This window comes from Leopardus geoffroyi, chromosome E3 (assembly GCF_018350155.1).
Source record: "Leopardus geoffroyi isolate Oge1 chromosome E3, O.geoffroyi_Oge1_pat1.0, whole genome shotgun sequence".
Lineage (NCBI taxonomy): Eukaryota > Metazoa > Chordata > Mammalia > Carnivora > Felidae > Leopardus > Leopardus geoffroyi.
The window spans coordinates 38,313,330-38,338,499 of record NC_059340.1 but is presented as its reverse complement, the minus strand read 5'-3'; the positions used below and the strand labels follow the sequence as shown (position 1 = coordinate 38,338,499).

At 61.2% G+C, this 25,170-nt stretch overlaps 1 protein-coding gene and 2 long non-coding RNA genes across 10 annotated transcripts; 1 reads left to right on the top strand and 2 right to left on the bottom strand.

Annotated features, from left to right (window-relative positions):
• Positions 1-764: 764 nt before the first annotated feature.
• LOC123589140 lies at positions 765-3,764 on the bottom strand. Of its 2 annotated transcripts, XR_006708181.1 has the most exons (3): positions 2,759-3,764; positions 2,589-2,688; positions 765-1,930 (listed from the first exon to the last, which is right to left on the bottom strand). It is a non-coding gene; the product is annotated as an uncharacterized LOC123589140 (long non-coding RNA). The 2 variants fall into 2 exon arrangements; XR_006708180.1 differs by having other exon boundaries at positions 2,589-3,764.
• A 201-nt stretch (positions 3,765-3,965) lies between these two features.
• On the top strand, positions 3,966-25,114 carry GLIS2 (GLIS family zinc finger 2). Of its 7 annotated transcripts, none has more exons than XM_045460801.1 (8): positions 3,966-4,262; positions 18,970-19,212; positions 20,020-20,192; positions 20,726-20,902; positions 20,983-21,116; positions 21,222-21,343; positions 21,990-22,190; positions 22,321-25,114. In XM_045460801.1, the coding sequence occupies exons 2-8, from the start codon at positions 19,041-19,043 to the stop codon at positions 23,118-23,120; spliced, it is 1,779 nt and encodes a 592-aa protein (XP_045316757.1). In that variant the 5' UTR covers positions 3,966-4,262; positions 18,970-19,040; the 3' UTR covers positions 23,121-25,114. The 7 variants fall into 7 exon arrangements, with proteins under 7 accessions (XP_045316757.1, XP_045316760.1, XP_045316759.1 ...); XM_045460804.1 differs by having other exon boundaries at positions 3,967-4,262; positions 21,993-22,190; XM_045460803.1 differs by having other exon boundaries at positions 3,978-4,262; positions 21,225-21,343.
• Positions 10,217-16,249, bottom strand: LOC123589141. The gene is made up of 3 exons (XR_006708182.1): positions 16,137-16,249; positions 12,174-12,302; positions 10,217-10,318 (listed from the first exon to the last, which is right to left on the bottom strand). It is a non-coding gene; the product is annotated as an uncharacterized LOC123589141 (long non-coding RNA).
• Positions 25,115-25,170: the final 56 nt, after the last annotated feature.

Sequence of the window (25,170 nt, the reverse complement as noted above, 5' to 3'; positions counted from 1 at the left end):
CCAGCCCTGCAGGCACAGCAAGCCAGCGCCAACGAGAGAGAGCTCACCAGGCCCCAGCTCAAGGTTAATAAGTCACCCTGATCTCACCCCCTCCATCACTCTATCCTTCTGCCTGGGCCCCCCCTCACAGTGGTTGCAGGCTTCATTGACAACAATGGTAGCTACTATTTGTTGCACTCTTTCATCCCACCAAGCAGTGCCCTCTGCACTGAGGCTCACGCTGTCCTATAATAGGCATGAGGATCACCAATTTCACAGATAGGGAAACTAAGGTTCAGAGAGATCTGGCTTGGCTAACCTAAGGTCAAGGGCCGGAGTTTGGGGTTTGCTGCCATTCATCCATCCTGGTTCCTGTGGTCTCTCCTCCAGCTACAGCGTAGGTCATAGGGCTCACTTCTTTATGTTGTTGTCTTGTATTATTTACTTTCAGCTCCTTGAATAAATTACAGGCTCTGGAAAGACAGGAACTGTGCATAAGCACAGTGGTATAAAACGCTGAATCTAGCATGTGTATTCATTGAAGTCATTTAAGCACCTATGTTGTGCAGGACACCCTTCTTGCAGTGTGCATGTGTGTGAATGAGTGAGCTGTGTCCCCTCTGGATACTGATAGGTAAGGGGTCCCCACCAGACTGAGAGATTTCCTTGAAGACATGGATAGGCATACCTAGCCCAATGCACAATGTAGGCCCTCAATAAATGTTGACGAATAAACACATAATAGGAGCTTAATAAGCATCTGTTGAATGAATTGGAACCTCGGAGATGTTCAATAAATGTTTACTGTTGAAAGTTTAAGGGACCAGATTCAGCCCCCCAAATATATCTTTCAGCAATTATCCTAGCTCAGACTACTATAACAAAATAACATAGATGGAGTAGCTTAAACAACACACATTATTTCCAACAGTTCTGGAGGCTGAAGTCCAAGATCAAAGTGCTGGCAAATTCAGTTCCTGGTGAGGACACTCTTCCTGGCTTGCAGATGGCTGCCTTCTTGCTGTAAGTTGGGGAACTTCTAGTTTAGTACTAGCAGGGGTGACAGTCCATAACACAGGAGAGGGGAACAGGTAGCAAAGGATGGTTGCTCAGAACAAGGACTCTTAGAGGGAGGAGGCCCAGGGTGATAGGAGGGGGGGAGGACATCCCCTCTTACCCACCTTTCACTAAGAAGGAGGAAGCCAAGCTTGGTGTGACTGCTATAGCAGGCGCTGCCTCTTGGAAAAGCACAACCCCCCACAAAAAATCCTTTCAGAGCCTGGCCCTCTCAGATGTCCTGCACCCCCACCCCATAATTTTTCTGATGCCCCAGGGAGATAGCGTGTTATAACACCAGCTTTGGAATAAGCTCAGCTGAGACGGCAATCTGGACCATGTCTCTCACTAGCTTCTAAGACCTTGGCCCAGTTACTTCTCTGTGCCTCAGTTTCCTTCTCTATAAAATGGGAATAATAATAGGACACACCCTCAGGGTTATAGTGAATATAATAAAAGTGAGCCATCCAGTACAGAGAAAAAAACTCGTCTGGCCGAGAACTGGGGGTTTCTGGGTTGGGTCAGCCCCACCCATATTATATAGTTCTTCACTCTTGTGGGATTTGCAAAGCCAAATTTAGGGGGTTATTGGCAGCTAAAGGGACTCCATCTGGGTCCTGCAATTGTGGACACTAGGTAGTGATGGCTAATATGTGTTAAGAATGTACCTCAGTTAATGTCCAAAACAACCTTAGAAAGGAGCAAGGTGGGAAATCCCAGCTCAGAGTTCCAACTGGGAGCAACCTGCTTGTCCATGAAAACTAGTGTGTGTAGAAAAACATTGAGAAAGGCCCTCCCAGGGTGAAGGTTTCTTTTGGTCAAGTGCCCCTCAAGGTGCAGAGGTCATTGGACTTACCTGGTCATTGGATTCAGGTCCTACTGGATTGTAAGACCCCTGAGGGCAAGGACAGCTGAGGTGGTCACTCTTGTCTTCACTCTCGATCCCCCATCCCCCCCCCCCCCCCCCCGCATCCTCCCCCTCCCTTCGAGGTCGAACAACACTTTGCCCCGGGATGCAAGGCCGCCCTGCGGGTAGCATAGTCGCGATCCCCGGCGCGCCGGGAGGGGGCGCTCTGCGGCCCTCAGCCTCCACCCCTCCCCACGCACCCGCTGATCCGCGGACCGCGAGAGTCGGCCCTTAACAGCCCCCTCCTGAAAGGTGCTAGGTCCCAAAGCTGGCCTGCCCCCAGGCCCATCTGCCAGCTAATGTTTAACCCGGTCTCACTCCACTTCCACACGAGGGAAATCGGGGTGGGGTGGGGGCAGAGGAGGTCACCTCTAAATCGCCACTCTTCGGCCTACAGGCCTTTCATGTATTACCCAACAGTTCATGAGCACCTACTCTGTGTCTATTCACATAAATCGTGAGTACCTATTATGTGTCCATTTATGCGACCGTCATAAGCATCAACTGTGTATCCATTTGCCTAAAATATAATAAGCATCTACCATGTGTCCATGCAAAAGTTTAAGAGCACCAGCTGTGTCCCTTTACGCAACAGTCATGAGCACCTACTATAGGTACATTCGCTTAATATATAATGAGCACCTACCCTATGACCATCCGTGCAACACGTCTTGAGCACCTACTAGGTGCCAAGCTCTGTACCAAGAGCTGAGGATGTTGCGTGATCAAGACCCACCGGCCTCGGGCTGTGGCGGGAGACAGAAGCATCAAATACACGAACGAAGGCGTAATGACACCCGGAGTTAGATGCCTCACCTATAGAGGATGCTTTTCGTCTCTTGGGCTCCTCAAGGCCAACTGTGAAGCGGCAAGGCTGGCCAATAGCAGGAGGACTGTTTTTGAACCAAGATTTGCCACCTGACAGCAGAGCAGCAGGAAGATAACTGGGCGGGGGCTCCAGATTGGCCCAAACAAGACACATTCAGGAACTCAGAGCCTGGGTTCAACATCAGGAGGGAGAAACAGCTTAGGCGGGTGCGGGTGCCGGGCTTTCGCACTCGCCGGCATCCACTCCCACCGCGCGCCCTAACCGCGGGCGCCGCGCTGGACGCGGAAGGTCCCAGAGCGAGCAAGGACCCCCGCGGCGCTCAGGCTGGGGATGCAGGTTGTCCCAAATGCTGGGACCAAGACTGGGGCCGAGCGGAAGCCAGGACTGTTCCCGGCCCGACCTCGTCCTAATTCTACCGGGTGGGAAACCGAGGCCGAGGGCAAGGCGGGGACCAGCCCGGCGAGGGACGGGAGGGAGGGGCTCATCCCGGCCTCGAACCCTGGCTTGCGCCTCCCCGAATCCGAAGCCGGGGCCTCTGCCTGCCGGGCGCTGCCCGCGCGTTCCTGGAACTGGGCTGGGCGGAGAAATCAGGGCCTGCGGAGAGGCATTCCTGCCGCCCTCCCCGCCGCCCGTGGCCGCGGGGGGCCTGGCCAAGGTGACCCCGCGGGAGGGAGGCTAGGGGCCCCCGCCCCCTCGGCCGCAGCGACCTCCTCCATCTTCCCGGTCTTCGGGGCTTTTCCTCTGGGCCCGCACGCCCTCCCTCCGGTCATCAGCGCGCCCGCCCCCTCCCCGGGCTTCCCCGAGGGCGGGACATCCCTCCCACCCCCACCCCCCCGCCCCGCGCCACCCCCAGGCCACCTCCGGGCCGTGTCCCAGCGCTGCCCTCGGGCCGGGGGCGGGGCTGCGGGGGGGGGGGGTGACTCGGGGATGGGGCCGAGGAGGACGCGCGTCGCTCGGCCGCGGCCCGCCGCCCCCTCCCTCCCGGTGCCCGCTCCCCGCGGCCCCGCCGCCCTACCTCCCCTCCCCCGGCCCAGCGCCGGCTCCCGTCCGCCCCCTCCCCCCGACGCGCACGCCCCGCCTGGCAGCTGGCGCCCCGGGCCTGGGGCCGCGGCGGCGAAAGGGGTTTGCTGGGAGGGCGGGCGCGAGGGAACCAGCGGGGGAGGGAGGAGGGAGCGAGGCCGCCCCCCGCGCCCCTCCTCCTCCCCCCTCCTCCGCGGCTCGCCGGGCCCTCCTCCCCGCCGCCTCCCTCCTCCCTCCTCCCTCCCTCTCTAAGACATCCCCGCACGGCCCGGCCGCCGCGGCCACCTTCCCTGCCCGAGCTGCAGATGTGGCGGAGCGGCCGGGCGCCGGGCGGCCGTGCCAGGGGAGCCCGCGCCGCGTGAGCCTCGCGCCCCGGCCCCCGCCCGCCCCGGCCCCTCCCCCGCTCGCTCCCCCGCCGCCCCCAGACCGCCGGAGCCCGCAGCCCGGAGCCCGACCGCCCCCGCCGCCGAGGTAGGAAGCCCCGCGGCGTCGCGCGGTGGGGATGGGACTGGGCGGGGGGGCTGGGTTGTCGCGCGGGGGCTGCGGGGGGCTGCGGGACCCGAGGGTCGCCTCCTCCTCCCGCGTCGGCGCCTCGCCCCGGGCCATTGTGAGCCCTCGCCGGGGCCCCTGCGCTCGCTCCCTCGCTCCCTCGCTCGCGCGCTCCCTCCCTCGCCGGCTCTCCGGCCCCGTCCCTCCGTCTCTCCGTCTTTCTCCTCCCTCCCTCCCTCCCTCCGTCCGGAGGCCGGGCCGAGCCTCGGCCGGGCCCGGGGCGGGAGCAAACTTCGGCGGGGAAGTTGGGCGGCCGCGGTGGGGGCGCGCTGCGGGGTGAGAGGGGGCCCCCGGAGCCTGGGCACGAAGTTGTCTGGGGCAGCCGGGCAGCCGCCCCCTTCCCACGGCTGCGCTGGGGCTGTTTCTAGGAGGTGTCTCCTCCCTTGTCCCGGAAAGTCTCCCCCCTGCTGCCCCTGGCCAGCCCCGGCCCTTCCTGGGGGGGCAGGGGAAGGAAGGCGTCCCTGGGGGTCAGGACAGGGGGTACTGCCGCGTCAGGACTGGGACGCTGCAGTCCTGTATGGCACTTTTTCATCCACCGCCGCCCAGGGGGAAGCAGAAGAGCCTGGCAAAGTGATGAGGGCAGGGGTATCCAGCCGGCCTGAAGGAGGGTCTGAAGGGAGTGGGGGAGGGGTGAGGCAGGTGCATCCCGAGGGAGGGAGATGCCGGCACCCTGCTTCCCCGCAGGCCCCCTGGAGTGGGGCTGGAATCCAAGCTGGCACCTGGAGCCCCTGGCACTCTGCCCTGGCCAGTCGGGTACTCAGGCCACAGCAGGGCAGCATGCCGCCTGTCCCCGGGTCCAGGAGGGCCCGCCTGGCCTGGCCACCCCCAGGCGGTGATGGTTGCAGGGATCCTGGCCCTGCCCTGGGGCTTGGGAAGCGGGAAGAGATCCTGGGAGGAGCCCTGGGCCCCCGGCCATCACAGCCTGGGATCTTGGCTCTGAAGGGAACGCTTGACACCAAGGGGGCAGCCAGGGAAGCCCAGGACCTGGCCAAGGCCTGGGCTCTCATCGTGGCTCTTGGTTTAGGCCAGGGACAGGGCCGAGCTGTGGTCTTTAGAGGCAGCCATCCTGAGGGTCTCACACGCCTGGTCCTGGCATCCTGGAGGAAAGGTGGGGCTTCGCTGAAGCTAGAAAGCAGCTAGGAGACATTCTGCGCCACCCCCACCCCCCCGCCCCGGCCTTCCTCAGCTCCCAAACGCAGGGAAGGGGAGACTGGCCCCTCAAGTCTGCCCACCCACCCAGTCCTCTCCAAGCCCTACTCCTTGTGCCACAGTGCCACAGCTGTTCCAGCCCAACCCACACATCCCTCCATCCCTCCCCGTGACCTCGGAGCCTTCCCCCTCTGCTCCTCCTTCTCCCCTCTGGGTCTGGGCTGGGCCTCCCAGCTGGCCCTGGCCCACTCTGGGGGAGGGGCTGCACCTGGGGAGCCCTTCCCAGGACACCCCTCTCCAAGCTCCAGCCCAGCCCATTTTACAATCCCCCACCAGAGCTCTATTTGGCCCTCTCTGCAACCAGCCAAGCAGAGGCAGATGCCAGGGGGTTGGGGCACAGTTTATGGGGGTTGGGGACCCCTTGGAAGCAGCCCTGTTTTCCTTAGCTCCTTACCCTCCCCCTCCTTTCCGGAGCTGCCATTAGCGCTGACCCTCTGACCCCTAGTGCCTGCCCGCCCTTCCCTGTCTGTGACCTTTGACCTTTGGTGTTAAATCCCTCCAGCTGGGGCTCTTCGGCCCCTGGGTGACCCTGGCCCAGGTCCCCTGGGGGGCCTCTCCCTGCTTCTGGCTCTCTAAACAGGGACACCTGCCAGTCCCTCCCTCACTGATGGGGAGGGGGTGCCCCAGAAAGCCAGACAGTGAGTCACCCCACTTCCAGGCACCACTGCTTTTGGAGTCAGTGGCTTTGGGGGATTCGCTGGAGCCAGGCCACAGCCTGGAGGATGAGTGGGAAAAGCCCCTGGCCTGGGAATCTGATGTCCTGGATTTGAGTTTTGGCCAGGCCACCAACTCCCTGGGGTCCTTGGGCCGGCTCCTCCCCTTTCTGGGTCTCAGTTTCCTCATCTGCAAAACCAAGAAAGAGGTCAGACAAGGTGAGCTTCCAGAGCTGGAGTCCCTGAGAAGACTTGGTGGGGGGGGGGGGCGGGGACTGAGAAGGGGGGGTCAGGCCAACAAAAGCCAACTCTCAATTATCCGTGGGTGGAGCCAGTATGAATAACTGGATGCCACAGACATCCAAAAACCTCATTTCAAACAATCGTGTGAACCGCGTCCCCCCAAAGCTTTTGTTGTTTCTCAAAAGCCAGCTGCAAACGGGTAGCCACAGCAATGCTTTCAGCCTGGGCTCCCCTTGCTGGGAGTGCCCTTGGAGGGCACACTGGCCTGCAGGAAGACAGAGCTCTGCCAGGGCCCCTCCTCGGGGCCTGTTGGGGAGCCTAGACCCCTCTCAGCCACACCTTGCGGCCCCCACTCTCCTCTCCCCTCCTTCCCTGGCCTGGCCTTGGCCCCAGGCGGTGGGAGTGTCTTCTGCCACCTAATCCTCCCAGGGTCTGAACCGTGGTGTAGAAGGAAGAATGTGTTTTCCTGACGACATTTTCCCATGTGCATTTTCAGCTACCCTGACTTGCCTGGAATCCGAATTTCCCACTTGGGTGAGGGGGTGGGGACGGGGTGCCGGGCAGAGTTTGGGGCAATCCCAGGATGAGGGAGGGTGGCGACAGCTGTGGCTGGGGGACCAGATGTTGGGGCTGGGGCCTTCAGTTAAGCTCTTTGGGAGGCATTTGGGGTGGGGCCCTGGTGCTGGGAGGCACATTGGGGTTTGAGGGGACAAGATGGCTGCCCTCGCCTCTCCTCTGCCGCACCGGATGCCTCCAGGTTGTGTCCCAGGGGGAGACTGTGGAGGCCCCTCACCCGAGTGGGGAACTGGGCTTGCAGTGGAGAGGCCCTGGGCCGGGTGGAATAGGGGCCCTGCTTTTTCCGAGGCTGCCGAGAAGCCTCCCTCTATTCAGGATTATTGTTCAACCCCTTCCTCCATTCAGGGTTATTATTGTCATTTTATATTTCACACAGATGACTGAGGCCAGAGGGTGACCCGTGGAAGGTGCCAGGTGGTCCCCCCACCTTAACCCAGAGGTGGGGAGTGTTCCTGGCGGCTGAGGGGGCACCTAAGGGCCAGCCAGAAAGATGCAGATCCTACGTGCCTGGTTGCTTCCCTTGTGAAAGGGTCATAGAAATGGGCGGCCCGGACATATGTCTGGGATTTCACCTCTCTGAGATGGGACACATAGCCTTTCCCCAGCCTGCCACCTAGCCTGGGTGTGGGGGACCACAGCTTTTGCAAGGCCCTCGGGACACATCTGCCCCAGTGGCTCCAGCATCACCCTGGTGAATTCTGATTCAGGTGGAGCTAGGGGCAGGGACTCAGCATTTTCAACCTCTCCTAGGATCTCTGGTTCTCCGCTGACTGGCTGGGGTTGAAGCTTTGATGCCAGAACAGGAAAGGATGTGCTGCTAGGGGTTCCTATGTAAGGCCTCAGCCTAGAAAAGTCCCAGGTTTCTCTCTGGGTTCCAACTCCGCCCTCGAAACCCCTGCTGTCGCTGCAACTAATAAAAATATGCCAGCTTCGGTCCCTGGGGAGGTGGGGGTGGGATTGGTGAAGTGGATGGGGGATAGAACTTCACAGGGGGAACAACTCCCTGAAAAAATCAGCACAGTGCCTCCAGTGGCCCAGCGAACTTTGCAGGTGTTGACGTCTGTCACCTGAAATTGCATTAATCTTGTGAGGAGGATCCTGTGCTCACTATTTCACAAATGAAGGGACTGAGCTTAGGATGGACAAGGGCCAGTGGGCCTCTGGGCCTGAGTTCCCAGGTCTGCCATGGCTGGGGGAGGGCTATCTTGTGGCCGGTTTCCCAGCCTGAGATGAGAGGGGACCCTGCTCTTGAGGGGAGCCGAAGCTGGTCCCAGCAGCTGTGGACAATGGGCCCCAAGACTCCACCCTTTCCCGGGCACCCTTCTGGCCTTAGCTGCACACCGCTCTACGGGGGAGGTGAGGTCTGGCCCAGGTCCATAGGGGTCCCCGGCCCTTCTTCCCATTCCAGCTCTGGTGCTATGGGACCCTCCCAGGGTGGGGTCCTCCAAACAGCTGGTCCCAGGGGAGCCTTGGAGGCCTGACCTCCCATCCTGGCTAGGATGCTTCTCTCTAAGCTCCCTCAGGCTAGGCAGGGCGGAAGCTTTGGCTCTGGGCATCTTGAGGGGTGGGAGCTCTGGCCTTCTGCTCCTTCTCCCCCTCCCAGATGGGATGGAAGGTTCTGGTTAACCGGTGGTCAGGCCGGGAGGAGCCTGGGGGGCACAGGGATGTGAAGTGATTCCAGTGTTGGGGTGGGGGGAGGACTTCCCATCTGCTCCAGATGCCCCTGGTGGGGGATGGGCTGATGGCCTGAGAATCTTCCAGTGGGGGTGAGGGGAGAGGCAGGGGCTTCCTCAGGCCCTTTGTCTTCAATGCCTGGGAAGCCAGGTAGTACTCGCCACAGGGAGGGCCCCACTATGGAGCATGTGACATGTGTGTGCACACGTACTCCCGCCTTGGCAGATGGCTGTCTGGGGAGGGGACTGACCCGGCCCCTGGCCCCCTCCTCCAGTCATGGCCAAGGGCGGGTGGGAGGCTACAGAGGCCCCAGGAGACTGCTGAGCTGCCTGAGTCAGCCCTGGGAAAACAATCCTGCCCAGCTGACAGGAGGGTCTTGTCTCCTTTGCACAAATGCACTCACAGGCTAGTGCCCCGCTGGGACCCTGGGAGTGAGGAGGCTGCCGGTGGGGGCTGGGTGTGTGTGTGGGGGGGGACTGAAACTCAGAGATTTGAGGGCTTGGCCTGGGGTCACTTGGGGTCAGGGAGGGACAGAGGGGGACTAGAGCCTAAGACCGTCAGGCCCTGGCCCCTGACATGCCGGTTCAACCAGGGAATCCCCTCAGCTCCACTCCTGTCCACCCCCACCCCCATCCCCTGCAGGGGCATGAGGGCATGACGTGGGGGCAGCTGCGTCCGGAGGAAGCCTCTCTCCCTCCCTTCTCCCCATCGTCCATCTGGGTCTGGCTGGCAAGTCCCAGCCTGCCTGAGCCATTTCTCCCCTGGGCTACTGCCTCCTGCATCCAGAGCCCCCCAACCCCCATCCCCACACTTGCGGGCTGACTGCCCCTGAGCTGTGATGTCCTCCTCCCCCTAGGCTGTGGGGCCCTCCATTGTCCTCTCTGTTCTAAAGTCCCCCCCACCCCCAGTTCTGTCTGCCTGCCAGCCCCACCCTCTTTCAGGCCAGGCCCCCAGCACCACCTCAGGATACCTAGTGGTCACCCTGCATGGTCCTAGGAGCGGACATGGGCTCAAAGGAGGCGAGGCCCGGCAGGCCCCCACTCAGTGGATGTTTCCCTTTGGGTTTGAAGACCTCCCCCAGCTTCTGGACTTGCTCGGCTGCCCAGAGTGAACAAGTGGGGAGGGGCGGGGGCAGCGGTGGCAGGGAGGAAGGAGGGGGGAGGGGTCCAGAGTTCAGCGCAGGGCCCCTGCTGGGCCTGCTCGAAGGCAGCTCTGGGGTGGGTTCTCTGCGGGCACCGGGTGGAAGTGGCAGCAGAGAAGCTGGGGGAGCTAGGCCCTTCCAGTCATCCCAGCTGAACCAGGGCACTGCTGCTACCCCGTCCTTGTCCAGGTCTGCTCCCGGGTCCTTTGCCCTGGACAGGGAGAAGGAACCCTCTGTGTCAAGGCCCAGGCCCTGCCCCTCACCTTGACCTTGGGCCAGCCACTTCCTGCTTTGAGCCTCAGCCCCTCCATACGTACCCACCTCACCTGGCTGGTGGGCACCACAAATGGAGTCATTCACTCAGGAGACGGTCACTGAGTGCCAAGTGTTCAGGAAAAGCAGAGGGCAGGTGTGTTGGTGCTGTTCAGGGAGTGCTTAGGGTGCTGGGGCTCCAGTTCACTTTAGGCCAGCCCTCTCCCTTCCTGGGTGGGGAAACTGAGGCTCAGAGCCTTGCCTACATCAGAGTGGGGCAGGCCTGTGTTCTGGCTCTGCACCCCCGGCACTTTGTATCCCTGCCTCGTTCCCGATGGTGGAAGGAGTGAGCTCGGTGTGGGGGCCGCGGGAAGGAGTACAGTGGTCTGTCTGTTCCATGAGGCCATCACCTGCTCTTGGACTCCCTTCTTGGAATGAGGCTCTGAATGACAGGCGCAGGGGTAAGTGCCTGGGGCCAAAGGTCGGGGGCAGCGCATACGTACGACACTCTGTGTGTGGGCCAGGCACCCAAGGTGTGCTCAAGCACCGTTCACACTGGGGCGTCTGAGTGGCTCAGTCAGTTGAGCATCCGACTTCAGCACAGGTCATGTTCTCATGGTTCGGAAGTTCAAGCCCCCTGTATCAGTGAGGAGCCTGCTTGGGATTCTCTCTCTCCCTCTTTCTCTGCCCCTTCCCCAACTCACGCTCCCTTTCTCTCTCTCTCAAAATAAATAAACTTAAAAAAAAAAAAAGCTGGTGACATTGTGGCATTAGTGAGGACTTGGGCCCCAGATGAATGTGGCAGGCAGCACAGGGCCGCCACAGGGCTGGAACGTTTCCCTCAGCAGCCTGGGGACAGAAGTAGGTCCTCTGCTCAGCTGTCAGGCACCTGGAAGAACAGCCCATGTACAGCTGCAAGAGTCTGAGGTGGGCCAGGGTGAATCAGGAAAGACTTGCTGCAGGAAGGGGCAGGAGGGGGCGGGTAGCTGGAGGAGAATATGCGAATGTGGAAGGTTGTCACCAGAACCTGGCACCCAGAGGTGAGCAAGCATCGAGCTCGTGGGAGAAAGGGAATCCTGAAAAAGGAGGTGCTGCAGGGAAGAGCCTGGGGACAGGAGCCTCTGGGCTGGAAAGAAAGAGGGCACTTTCTGTGTGGAACACTCCGTGGCTCCCCGGTGCCCTCCAGGTCCTGGCCCAGCCTCCCTCTTGGGCCCCCTCTTCTGGGTGAGGCAGGTTTGCTGAAGGTCAGCCGGTGCCACCCCCCAGGCCTCTGCAGCATTGGGCCCAGAAAGCGTGTGGGCTTTGGGGCCTGGAAGTGAACCCCAAGATGTGCTCCTTATAAGCTCTGTGACCTCAGCAGATGACTGAAGCTCTCAAAGCCTCCACCTCCCTCTCTGGGAAATGGGAAGGGTAACAGCCAAATTGCAGGGCCGGGAGGGTGTATGGAGATGGTGAGCGGGCGGCAGACTGGCCTGTCTGGCTCTCAGAACAAGTTAGAGGGCCCCTGGGTGGCTCCGTTTGTTGGGCGCCCAACTTTGGCCCGGGGCGTGATCTCATGGTTCATGAGACTGAGCCCTGTGTCGAGCTCTGCTGACAGCTCAGAGCCTGGAGCCTGCTTTGGATTCTGTGGCGCTCTCTTTCTTTCTCTCTCTCTCTCTGTCGCTACCCTGCTTGTGTTCACTCGCGCTCTCTCTCTCAGAAATAAATGAATAAACTTAAAAACAAAACAAGTTAGGATGTGATGCTCCGTCTGCCCCAGCACTTCGCCCCACATCCCCTCTTCTCGGGAGCAGCCCACCCCAAGCCTGCCCCCACTGAGGTCGGGGCGCCCTTCATCCTCGCTCACCTGTGGGCCCCAGAACTGAGTTGGGTGGAGGGCCTGGTGTTGGAATGTGTAACTGAGTGATGGGGTAAATGAGGCGGAGGGAGGGAAGGGCCAAAGTCCAGCTCGCCTTGCCCGCCTTGCCCGCCTCTGCCTGCAGCTGGCAGGTGCTGTTCAGTGGACCTGGTGCTCATCCCTGGGTAGCGGGAGGGATGGGCCGTGGGCAGGAGCCCCCCCGCCGCCCGGACTCGGGAGGTACTCACTGGGTTGTCTTACAGCCAGACTCAGTTGGGGAAGTGCAGGGTTTCCTTCCCTTTGGGGACTGGGCCTCATCCCCGCTGCTCCTCCTCACTCCTGGGTCCCAGCCCCTGACGCCGGTCCCGTGCTATGTCCTGTGTGTACGGTGTTAGAGCACAGGCGTGACACGCATGCGTATGCCTGTATGTCCGGGTGCACTGGGTGCCCGTCCATGTCCTATGGGACACTGGCCGTTGCCTTTCCTGGCCCCAGAGGGTTCTGGCGGGGTGCCCAGCCCTGCCTGTCCACCATGAGTGGCAGTGCTGCCTAGCAGGGCCTGGCCTCCTCCTGCCTAGGCCTCAAAGGGTGTGTGTCCCTGTCTGGCTCCCCCAGCCCCATGCCAGCCCCTCCCAGGGATTTGGGCAGCCTGGGCCCAGCCCTTCCCTTCCCAACCCCGGGGGCGGGTGTGGGGGCTGCTTGGCGGGCTCGCCCCTGGCTGAGGCCCAGGTGCAGGCAGTGCTCATAGCCCCAGGCACCCCCCCCCCTCCCCTTACCCCGCAAGCTGGGCAGACAGGAAAATACCAGACATAGTTGTGCAAAGGTGGCTGCAGGCGGGCGGGCAGTAGGGGGTGGAGGCTGTGAGATGGGGGCCTAGAAGCCACTAGGCCTGGGGGGCCTGTGTGCCAGGCTGGCTCTCGCAGCTGGGCAGGCCAGCACATCTGTGTGAGTGTGCACATGCGGGCCGGGCCCGTGTGGGAGTTGCTCCTCCCTAACCCCCCAGCCTGGTGGCACTGGGGAAGGAAGTGCATCTCTTGGGAAGCCAGGACTGGTGAGGGGCGTTGCGGGTGGGGGAGCCAGCTGTGAGCCTTCCAGCTTCAGCACTGCCTGAACTATCTGGGTGAGCTTGGCAGGCCAAATGATTGCATGGGGCACCCCCAGCCCAGAGCCAGGAACAAGAATCTTCAGGGCTACTGGTTGCTGGCACCTCCCGTGTACCAAGTGCTGGGCCAGGCTCTCCCTGCGGGGTGTCCCGAGTCCCCACCTTCCCTAGTGAGCTGGGCACCTTATACTGTACCTATGTTTCCGCCCAAGGCTCAGAGGGGGCAGCAGGGACCCATCTGAGGCCCCACAGCAGGGGTGGGAGCTCAGGGGACTGGGACCAGCTAGCCTGGCTCTGGGTAGCACTATCTAAACATGCCGGAGTGGAGGATCCTGGCACACACTCCTGTTCAGGTGCTGCCCAGCTGAGGGCTTTCTTGAGGCCCCCAGAGCTGAGGGCAGAGACCTCATCCCTGGCGGGGTCACTTGGGGCACTTGCACTCTCACCTGGGTGGGGTCTGCCCACCCAGGGGAATCTGGGGGGGGGTGATGGAGGGGGCTGGCTGAGGGCCCACCTTGGGTGGGGGAGGGGCCTGCCTGCTGAGTGAGGTTCCCAGGGAGGGCAACCCCCTTGCTCTTCCAGGAAGTACTGCCTGCCCTGGCCCCTCTCCCGGGGCCTGCTGCTAGAGGCCTCAGGATAAGCCCCTCCCCTGGGTCCCGGGAGGAGGCCTGCTCCTTCCTGGACCGCACACCGCCTCTCCAGGGCCTCCCTCTGTCTCTGATGCAGTCAGGCTCTGGAAGGTGGCTAGGGTCAGCCGTGGCCACTCCACAGGACAGCAGAGGCCTGAGAGGCACAAGCTTGTTTAGTTGTACCGTAAAATGAAGGCCATGTGGGCCCAGGTGAGAGTGAGACTCTGGTGTCTCTGGGTACAGCGGGGATGATCATGATCCCCACTCAGCTGTCCTCACAGCTCCAGACCAGCCAAAGCTTGGAGGTTTCAGCGATGGTGACAGTTCATTCAACAAGTCTGATCAAGTACCTACTATGTGCCCAGCACTGTTTTAACTGATGATTATTACATAATAATGGGAGACATTAAGAAATTATAGGATGTGTGCATCATTACCCAAAACCCAGTGAGGGGTGTCTTATTACTATTACTGTCATCCCATTTCAGAGGTGGGGACAATGAAGCTCAGATGGGGAAGTGACTTGCCCTAAGACACATGGGCAGGAAGTAGCAGAGCCAAGTTGGAGACCCAGGTGGTCTGACCCGTACTTGGAGCGTGCTCTGCTGCCTGGTCAGGAAGGGGGGGTGCTGAGACATGGGCTCTGCCCCTGCCCCCAGCCCCTGCTGCTGGGCTGCCAGGAGGGTGGAGCTCTTGGCCAGAGCAGGGAGGGAGCCGGAGCAGTTCCCAGGAATGTGGGGCCGTTTGCTTTGGCAGCATATCTGCCCTCAGCTCTCCAAGCCTCCCTGTGCACCACCCCCCCACCAGAGTTGGCCCCTCCAACGCCCACCCACTGCTGCTGCCCCTCCTAGGCTCTGTACCTAGCTCCCACAAACCCCTGGGCAGGGAGGGTGTGCCCGGCTGGAGCACCTTTGCCTTCCCCCGCCTTCCCTCCCCCAGTGAGCACAGGAGGGGCCAGTAGTGAACATGGGCTTCTGGACTCACCTGGGCTAGAAAGCCAGTCCTTCCACCGACAAGCTGTGTGACCTTGGACAGGTCACTTAATCTGAGTTTCAGGTTTTGCATCCATAAAATAGAGATGACCAGCACCTGCTTTAACAGGTGCTGGCTTTTTGCCTCACCACCAACAGCTGGCTGTTGGTCCTGTTGTAATGTAATATTCACTCATGGCTTGCAGTGGGCTCGCTTCCCCCTCCAGCCCTCAGTTTCCCCATTTATGAGAACAGCATGTTGATAGTGATGACCCAGTCACCGAACACCAGGGAACCCATGGAGCAAGTGGGGGGGGGGAGGGACTTCCCCTTTTCATGAGATATCAAGAAAGCCACTGGACTTTTGAGAGGTGCATCTTGGGCCCTTGTCCCTAAACTCTAGCTAGATGGGCATGGTTGACCAAAGGGCAGTTTCAGGACTGCCTTGGGAATAAGGGGTGACTCTTACATGGCCCCAGGCTGCTGTGGCGTGCGCAGGGAGAGCCCCCATCGTACAGAGAGTTCTGATCTCTCTCTCTCTCTCTCTCTCTCTCTCTCTCTCTCTCTCTCTCTCTCTCGCTTCGGCAAGCTTCTCAGGGTGGGTATGCCTAGCTATCCCCTCTACCCACACAGGCACCCCTCCAAGCTCCTGGCCAACCAGCCGCCCTCCTCCAAGGAGGGAAGGAGGGGCTTTATCCACAGCAGAGTCCAGCCCACTCCCGAGCCTGGTGAGCTCGAGCCTCAGTTTCCCCATGGTCGTCGTGGGCATCTACTCCCAGTAGGGGTTTTAGAGGGTTCCAAGAATCCATGGACAGCCGGTGCCTGACACATGGTAGGTGTTGGACGGATGTTGACCGCCCCCCACCCCCAACCAGCGTGCGTCCCTCCCCAGGCCACAGCTCCCTGGTGGAGTCCGTTTCCCACCCCCCCACACCCCGCCCCCCGCGCTCGCCCCGCCCGCCGCGGGTGGGCTCGGCCAGGTAGGCCGGGCCGGGCGGGGGCGCTCGCCTGGCGCTGCAGCTGGGGGCCGTCTGCGAGCGGCGGCCGGCGGGCGCACAATAGCGGCCATTGTCTGGGCCGGGCCGGCGGGGCGGGCGCGGCGGGCGGGGGCCGGGCCCCGGGGGGTCCCGCGCGGCCCACCCTCGGGGTGACCCCCGCCCCGCGGGGAGGCCGGCCGGGGTCCCGCGCCCGCCCCGCCGCCCCGGTGGTCCCCGCGCCGCCCCGCTTCCTCCAGCTCCCTGGGCTCTAATTAGTTCCTTGCGCAGCTGGAGCAGCGGCGCGGCGCCCGGCAGCGCGACCACCTCGGCGCCGCCTCTCTGCCCGCCCGCCCGCGGGGAGGGGGTTGCTCCCGGCAGCCCGGACGCCGCGTCGCTGCCCCGCTGTTGCGGGCTCCGGGGTCCGCCACTGGTTCCGAAACTCGCCTGCTCCCTCCGAGCCGGGCACGTCACCCCTCGGAGCGTCCCTGGCCGCCTCTGGGAAACGGGTCGGGGGCCCGCTTCCCCAGCCCACCTGGTTGTCCAGAGCGTCGAATCGGGTGCTGGCGTGGCTGGCCTCCGGAGGTGATCACGGCGCCAGCCCCCAGGGTTCCAGGCCATGCCGACCGCCTCAGAATCCCGGGAGCGTGCCACCCTGGCTCTCACCTTCCCCACTCCACGCAGCCCCGGAACAAAGAGCAGAGCCCCAGTTCAGAAATGGCCCCTGCAAGCTGGGGGTGGGAAGTGGCAGGGGACACCTTGAGGCTGATCAAGGTCAGGACGGAAGACGGGTTATGGGGGTCTTCCCCTTGGTGTGGGACCACCTTTCGGAGGAAAATTCTGGGTGGGGCCAGCCTGGGGCTGGGTGTGCTGGGAAGTGTGGGCTTGTGGGGTGGCTTTTCGCTCCTTCCCCAGGAGTGGGGGGCTGGGCTTCTGGGCTGGGTTCTGGCTTCCATCCAGATGAACCCCTGCCTCCGGGGGCAGAACCCAGTGGCAGGAAGTTGTGTGTGTGTGTGTGTGTGTGCGCGCGCGTGCGCGCGCGTGCACAGGAGGTGGTTCTCTGGGGACTGAGCCTGCTGATTAAGGGGGCTGCTGGAGTCCCCACTCCCACCTTGGGTGCTGTGCTTGCCCGGCTGTGGGAAACAGGCTCCTCTAAGGGCCCTCCCCAGTTCTAGGTTGAGGCAGTGACTCCCGCAGGTCTTCAGAACAAGGTGACCCACAGGTTAGGGCCCCTCCCTGGACCCCTTCTGGCCTGGGGCAGAAGCCAGTAGGGCAGATGCCAAAAGATGTTACCTGGGCAGGGTTACCAATGGAAGTGTCAGTTTGAGTTCCCAGTTTCCAAACCATCCTGCCCTCATGGTCCCCTTCTCCAGAAGGTCCAGTTGGTGGTGGGGGATGGAGACAGAGGCTGTGGGGAGGCCTGTGGCCCTAGGCCAGCTGAAGGACCAGGCCACCAGCCCTTCCTGGCTCCTGAATTCTTAATCAGCATAAATATTTACTTCCTTCCTCCCCTTCTAGGCTCCCAGCACAGAGGAGCTTCAGGGAGGTTGGACTGGGCCTGTGTCTAAAAATAAACAGGTGGAGGGACAGGCAGACACACAGACAGACATAACTGGGGGAGGGGGGTCAGGCAGAGGGCAGCTCCCTGTCCAGCCAGAGGGAGAGTGGAAGGGGCCCAGATCCATCCATCACTGTCACTCACCCACCTGCCCACTTTGGGTCTGGGACTCCTAAAGGACAGGGTGGCAGCCTGATGCCAGCCCTGCTTGCATCACTGGGAGTCCCTGGCCCTACGTGGCCTGGGGGGCAAATCCAGACAGATCTGACTGCTCCCACCTGATGCAGTTTAACTGGGACAAGTCAAGTCACAGATGGGGCCCCACCACCAAGTGCAGCTGCCCTTCCGTGAGCTCTGCTATTATCAGCCATGTGCTGGTGGGGTCTTGGGATGTCCTAGAAGCAGAGGGTCCTAATCGAGGGAGGGGGCTGCCTTGTTCCCTGTGTGTTTGGAGGGTCTTGGCAGACGTGGAGCATGTCAGTGCAGACACATGAAAACAGAGAAAACTGTTTTAAGTTGCTGAGGTGCCTGGCCTGGAAAAAGGATGAGTGGGGACCTGGGAGCTGCCCTCCTCCTTCCTGCTGCATCAAGGTCTGCACATGTGTGGGCCACTCCGATTCCCAGGCAGAGACTGACAGACACTGAAATATACGGTCATTTACCATGTGGTGGTTACAGGGATGTCCTGTGTTGAATTATGCAAACGTGGATTTGGTGAATGATGTAGAGTGTCTCACACTGTTAGCTTGTTCAGCAGATAGATTTTCAGGGTGTGATCCTCTCAATGAACAAATGCAAGGAAACACTTTTGACCACCTGCGAAAGGTTGCCCCTGGAAAAAGGTTGAGTTTGGAATAGAGAGTTGATCTTGCTCTCCTGTCATTTGTACGTGAAGAAAATGACACCATTGAGAATTTCTAAGGTAGTGAAAATAACAGCATGAGAACTTACAATAAAAGAATATCATCGCCACTGAAAAAATGTGTGTGTGTGTATAAATATATATATATATATATATATATATATATGTATATATATATATATAATTATTATTATTAATCACCAGCGCTGGTCCACTTCCCTCCAAACCCTGTCCCTGGCTAGCCTGCCTGGATCACAGTCCCCAGCTGCCCCCTGGTGGCGGCCCAGAACCCTCTGGGTCCCAGGCCCATGGGCACCTCTCTGGACCTCACCTGGGAGGCAAGGCCACCTGTCTGCACCCCCATCCTTTGGGCCAGGTTTCGCAGCTTGCCCGAGACACACTCTCAGCCCTCTTCCCTTGCAGGTGGTCACAGCTGCCTGGGCCCAGCACAGTGGGCCCTTGGCAACTGGTAGCTAAGGGACCACTCCCGGCTGCCTTGGAAGATACTTGTTGGTCTTCTGGTCTGGTTCTGGGTCTTCAGGCTCAAACTGGGCATGTGATCCCGAGCACTTTTCCCTCGGTCAGAAATAACCTTTGGGACATGGCTGGCCATTTCCAGGGAGATCTGGCCTGGAACTTGGTAGTTCTGCCACTTTCTAGCTCTGTGACCTGAGGCAGTGTCTCTAAAACTCAGTTTCATGGCTGAATGGACTCTCTGAGCTTTGCCTCCAGAAAAGACCTGAGGGCAGCGGATGTGGAAGCTGTCCGTAGGTGGTCGGCTCTCCTCCTGCCCCCTGGACCAGAGCCACTCAGAGGGCCTCCCTTCCCAGGGAGATGGCCTTCACACTGCGGGACATCCATGCTCCGTCCCCTGTGGGCTTCAGCGGGTGCAGCCCGAGGAGAAGCCTGAGGTCACAGTCTCACAACACAGCTCCTGTCCTCTCCCAGGTTCCTGCCTGAAAACCAGCTTGGGATCCCCCCGCTGCCTGTAGCCACCTCCTACCCAGCCCCCCATCACCATGCACTCCTTGGACGAGCCGCTCGACCTGAAGCTGAGCATCACCAAGCTCCGGGCGGCGAGAGAAAAGCGTGAGAGGGCGCTGAGTGCAGTCCGGCACCGAGCTCTGCACAGGGAGCTCGGCCTGGTGGACGACAGCCCCACCCCAGGCTCTCCAGGCTCCCCACCCTCAGGTACAGCACCCCCGGTAGGCAAGGAGGTCTCGGGTCCCAGTGAAGCCGTGGCAGTGGGAAGAATATCTAGGGTGTGTCCACCAGGATGTCCACAGCCCCTAGCAGCTTTCAGCCTAGAGCTCTGTCCATTTATCCTTAGCAGTTTGTCTCTGGAAGTGACATTGTCCCCAGGGGGAGGCAAATGACCTGCCCAGTTCATGAAGCTGGCACAGCAGAGCCAGGATTCAAACTAGGCCTCCGGGAGGACACAGAGGGGCCGGTAAGGGGGGGGGGGGGGCAGGGGGCAGGGGATTCACAAGTAGTGACAAGGCCCTGTGACCCAACTCCTGGGCTCGGAGGTCAGGTCAGTAGAGATTGGGGACCGAGCCCAGCAAGATCTTCTCAGGGGGTGCTTGGGGCTCAGGACTCCCACTCTGCCTCCACTGAACCCTGAAAACCCAACCTACACATGTGAGCTGTAAGGCTCTGGAGGCATCCTGGCCCCAACGCCTGGTGTTCCAGAAGGGAGCAGTGAATCAGGAAGGGGCCCAGGAAAAGTCCGAAAGGTCCCTACCTACCAGTATGACAGGAAGCCAGGGGTCTGGCCTCAAGTTCCTGTTCAATGGGTACTTTCCACTCTTTATCTTGACCGATGTCTGAACTCTCATGGTGATGCGGGCCACATTGGTCAGGTGCGCAGCCTGCTGCTAGATGCGTGGGGTCCCAGGGTGGTCCAGGGGTGTGAGGGTGGCATCTGCTTCCAGGGTCGTGGTGGGAGACTCACAGGACCCTCAGCCGCAGCACCTCTGAACAGTGTTTCTCTCTTAGGCTTCCTGCTGAACCCCAAGTTCCCCGAGAAGGTAGAGGGACGCTTTTCGGCTGCCCCTCTGGTGGACCTCAGCTTGTCACCGCCATCTGGGCTGGATTCCCCCAATGGCAGCAGCTCGCTGTCCCCTGAGCGCCAGGGCAATGGGGACCTGCCTGCAGTGCCCACCGCCCCGGTGAGGAGGGCATAAGGGCTCTGGAAAGAGGTTATTGGTTTCCTGGAAGGGACCACAAACTGGGTGGTTTAGAACAACGTAAATGTATTATTCCGTCACAGTCGTGGAAACTAAAGTCTGAAATCGAGATCTCGACAGGGCTGTGCTCTCTCCCAAGGCTCTGGCAAGAATCCTTCCTCGCTTCTTTCCAGCTTCTCTTGGCTCCCGGCGTTCCCTGCCTTGTAGCTGTGTCACTCCAATCTCTGCCTCTGGTGTCACCTTGCCTTCTTCCCTCTGTTGCGTCTCTGTGTTCAAATCCCCCTTTCTCTTATGAAGACATCAGTCACTGGATTTAGTGCCCCCCAATCCAGTATGACCTTGACTGCATCTGCAAAGACCCTATTTCCAACTAAGGTCACACCCAAGGTACAGGGGGTTGGGACTGGGACGTGTCCTCATGGGGGACACAACCCGCCACAGGAGACAGGGGTGGTGGGGACCTGCTGGCCCAGCAGGGCGCACTGACCAGCTCTGTCTCTCCCCTCTCCCCCTAGGACTTCCAGCCGCTGCGCTATCTGGATGGCGTCCCCAGTTCGTTCCAGTTCTTCCTGCCTCTGGGCTCCGGGGGGGCCCTGCACCTGCCTGCCTCCTCCTTCCTCACCGCCCCCAAGGACAAGTGCCTGTCGCCAGAGCTACCCCTGCCCAAGCAGCTGGTGTGTCGCTGGGCCAAGGTGAGTGGGGGGGTGGCCAGGAAGACCGGGGTCAGTGTGCACAGCCCCGCGTAGACTCAGAACCTTCCCCGGCCCCGCAGTGTAACCAGCTCTTCGAGCTCCTGCAGGACCTGGTGGATCACGTCAACGACTACCACGTCAAGCCCGAGAAGGACGCAGGGTACTGCTGTCACTGGGAGGGCTGTGCCCGCCACGGCCGCGGCTTCAACGCCAGGTGAGGGAGGGCGAGAGGGGGGCCGGGGGAGAGGGGCTCCGGAGTCCCGCGAACTGAGTCGAGGTCCCCCCCCCCCCCCCCCCCCGCACCGTGCCCTCCCTGGAGCAGGTACAAGATGCTCATCCACATCCGCACGCACACCAACGAGAAGCCACACCGCTGCCCCACCTGCAGCAAGAGCTTCTCGCGCCTGGAGAACCTGAAGATCCACAACCGGTCGCACACGGGTGAGTGGCTGGGCTGGAGGGCTGGCCCCGGGGCAGTCAAGGGGTGAGGGACGCATCTCACTGTGCAGCTGTCGCTTTGCGAGTGCCACTTCTTGGGCGAAGCCTCTCCCGCGGGTCCCCTCTGCATCCGCCCTTGGGGCACAGACACCTCTCCAGGCACCGCACTCAGAGGCACTCAGCACCGTTGTTTGTGAGGCTTTGTGAGGCGGCGTGTGCCTCCTCCTGGCTCTGCCCAAGCACACTGGTGGGGCCAGCCTGGTGACACGCCCACATACCTGACTTTAAATTTCCCAACCACCAAAAAAACCCATCCTCATTGCCGCATTACACAAAGTACAAAGGAAAGAAATGAATTGCAATGACGTATTTTCTCAAACCCGATATATTAAAAGACTGTCAATGAGACATTAGATTTTGCACGAAGTCTGTGGAATCACAATCTGGTGTGTATTCCCTCCCCCCGCCAACCCCGTGTGTTTTACGCTCACAGCACAGCTCGGTTGGGGCCGGCCACACTGCAAAGGCTCAGAGCCTAGAAGTGGGTCCCCGACCGACGTTTAGTAAATGTGGAGGCGTTTTCCGGAGCCAGAGCCGGAACACCGCCCGGCGAGCTTTCCTGCAGCGCTCACGGTGGGCCACGTCCCAGCAGGGTCTTCCTGGAAGTGTGGAAGCAAATGTGTGGTCCTGCCGGTGGAGGTGGTCGCTGTCACCCACAATTTGAAGCACAGGACCGAGGCCGAGGGCACACCACCAGGCCACAGGCAGGGCTGGGGTGTGACCAGGGACCAGGCCGGCTGCTCAGCGCCTGTGCCCTGCTGCCCCCAGCTGGGAAGAGATCTCGTGCCAGGTGCCAGGGACGCCACCGCCCACATCAGAGAGTCCCCACTCTCCGGGAGATCTCTGGGGCTGGGGGGGAGGGGGGGGGAGTGCGGAGGCTGGGCTGGGGAGAGGCCCCTCACGCCGGCACTGCCCTGCAGGTGAGAAGCCCTACGTGTGTCCCTACGAGGGCTGCAACAAGCGCTACTCCAACTCGAGCGACCGCTTCAAGCATACACGCACCCACTACGTGGACAAGCCCTACTACTGCAAGATGCCCGGCTGCCACAAGCGCTACACGGACCCCAGCTCGCTGCGCAAGCACATCAAGGCCCACGGCCACTTCGTGTCTCATGAGCAGCAAGAGCTCCTGCAACTGCGCCCGCCCCCCAAGCCACCGCTGCCCACCCCCGATGGCGGCCCCTATGTCAGCGGAGCCCAGATCATCATCCCCAACCCTGCTGCCCTTTTTGGAGGCCCTGGCCTGCCTGGCCTGCCCCTGCCCCTGGCCCCCGGCCCCCTTGACCTCAGCGCCCTGGCGTGTGGCAATAGCGGGGGCGGTGGGGGTGCCGGGGGCATGGGCCCCGGGCTGCCGGGCCCGGTCTTGCCCCTCAATCTGGCCAAGAACCCGCTGCTGCCCGCACCCTTTGGGGCTGGTGGACTGGGCCTGCCTGTGGTCTCCCTCCTCGCTGGCTCCGCTGGCGGCAAGGCCGAGGGGGAGAAGGGGCGTGTGGCAGTGCCAGCCAGGTCTCTGGGCGTGGAGGGCCGCAAGACACCCCTTGAGAGGACTGAGAACAGCCGCTCCCGCCCGAGCCCTGACGGACTCCCCCTGCTGCCGGGCACCGTGCTGGACCTGTCCACGGGCGTCAGCTCTGCGGCCAGCAGCCCGGAGGCACTCGCTCCGGGCTGGGTGGTCATCCCTCCAGGCTCCGTGCTGCTCAAGCCGGCTGTGGTGAACTGAGCCCGCCTGGTGGACAGCTACCTGCGGCCCAGCTAGGAGCTCCCGGCCCCCTGCCCCCGACGAACGGAAACTCTTCTGCGAAATAGCAATAATGTCCTCCTGCCCCTGGGGCCTGGTTGGCTGTGTCCCCCAGGCAGACCCAGCCCCAGACAAGCTGGGCAGCAAGGATGGTGCTAGAAGGTCACTGGTGGTGTCCCAGGCTCCGGAGGGGAAGCTGGTCCTGCTAGCCAGGGAAAGCTGCGCTCCTGGGTGCTGAGGCCTCGCTCACCTCCAGCCCACCCCCTGCCCTCTCCTTCACCTAGTCCTCAGATGCCCTGGCCCTCCACCATCCTCCCTCATCCAGTCACCAGCCTGGGTAGGTCACCTGCCCCCTCCCTGCCATGACCACCTGCCAGCCATGTTCCCGTCCTGCCTAGCCTCTCTGGGCCCCTGCTCTGGGGGCTTCTTGGACCCCTTTCCCTCTGGCCCACCCTCCAGAGGGAGAGCAAGACAGACGCAGGCAAAGCCACAGGAAAAAGCCACCTTATCCCTATGACAAGGCGCCTCCAAACTCCGAGAGGGAGGCCCGCTCTGCCAGCTGCCCCTCACCACTAGCCTGTCCGGAAAGAACCAGCATGGAGGGTCAGCCCCTTGTCCAGGCTGGACACTCTCCAAAGTGAGGGGCCCATTGACCACTCACCTGCCCCTTCACTACTGGGCCTTCTCCCTCTCCTTTCAGGGAGCCCTGGGGATGTGGGGAGCAAAGCCCTAAGCGAGGAAGAGAGATGCCAGGACCTTGGGCCCTTGCTTGGCTCAGGGGGCAAGTGGGACCAGGATTGGCCCAGGGCAGTGCCACTCCGCACAAGGGACCATGGAAGCTTGCAGGGTGTCAGGAGATGGGAGGCTGGCTGGGGACAACCCCAGGCTAGGACACAGCCCCAATTCTGGGGGTGCCAAGTCACAGCCAGCACACAGGAGGGGTAGGGCTCCAGGCCAGTGCTGGGCATGGGACCTTTCCAGAGGCCATGGACAGAAAGCCCCGGGCTTGGGGGTGGTAAAGCGGACCGGGATGGCCATGGGAGGGCCCCAACTCTGTGCCTGGGGAGGGGAAGCTGGAGGAAGGTGCCTGGATTTAAAACAAGATTGTTTCCTTTGGCTTTGGCTCCTCCCAACTGAGCCTCTGTCCTAGAGGTACCCCCCCGCCCCCCACTTTCACTGGCATGGGCCAGAATAAGCTAAGGATGCTGGTGCTCCATATGCCCCACAGCCCACAGCCCGACCCTAGCAGGCCTTGGGGCCGCATCACATATGCTTTCCCCACCCTGAGCCCCTGCTGTTCCTCCCTGGAGGTGGCCTGGTGCCACCTGGGAGGTGCTGGCCTGGCAGTCAGGACTTCTGGCTCCAAGTCCTGCCCGGTCCTTGGCCACATGACCAAGCACTCCATTCCCCTGCTGTAGGACTGGGAGCTGCAGGCCAGCAGCGGGGTGGTTAGCAAGCCTGCAGACCCCACCCTTTCCTGGACTGCCCTTCTGTCCTAGAGGGGTCACCCTGACCCGGCCTGCCCTCACAGGGCCTTGCAGTGCTGGCTCTGCCCCTTGAAGGGGCTGTGAGCAAAGCAGGAGGGAGCTGGTCTCCTTTCTTCAGGCCCCACCCAGGACCCAGGCCTTAAATCCCCAGTTGGGGGTGAGGGGTTTGAGACTGAAGCCCAGGGAGCAGAGGAACAGGGCACTGGAAGGTGGAATTAGCTCAGCATGTGACTCGGTGATAGACCAGGCTCGAAAGGGCTGGTGTACGTGTTGTTGTTGTGGGTTTGTTGTTGCACATTCCAGGATATCAGTATTTTAACAGGTTCTAAGTGCCTTTCTATCGTAGCTTATGTTTTTCCTCCTCTTGGCTCCATTGCTGTTAGCATAGAGTTTAAAAAAAAAAAAGAGATAAGCTAATGACTATAACAATATATTCCTCCATGTGAGAGGAAGTTTATAAAGAAACAATAAAATTGAGTTGCAAAGACAGTTTCTGTTTTGGCCATGCCACAAGCTGAGCCACCCTGCTTGGGAACCATCCTGTG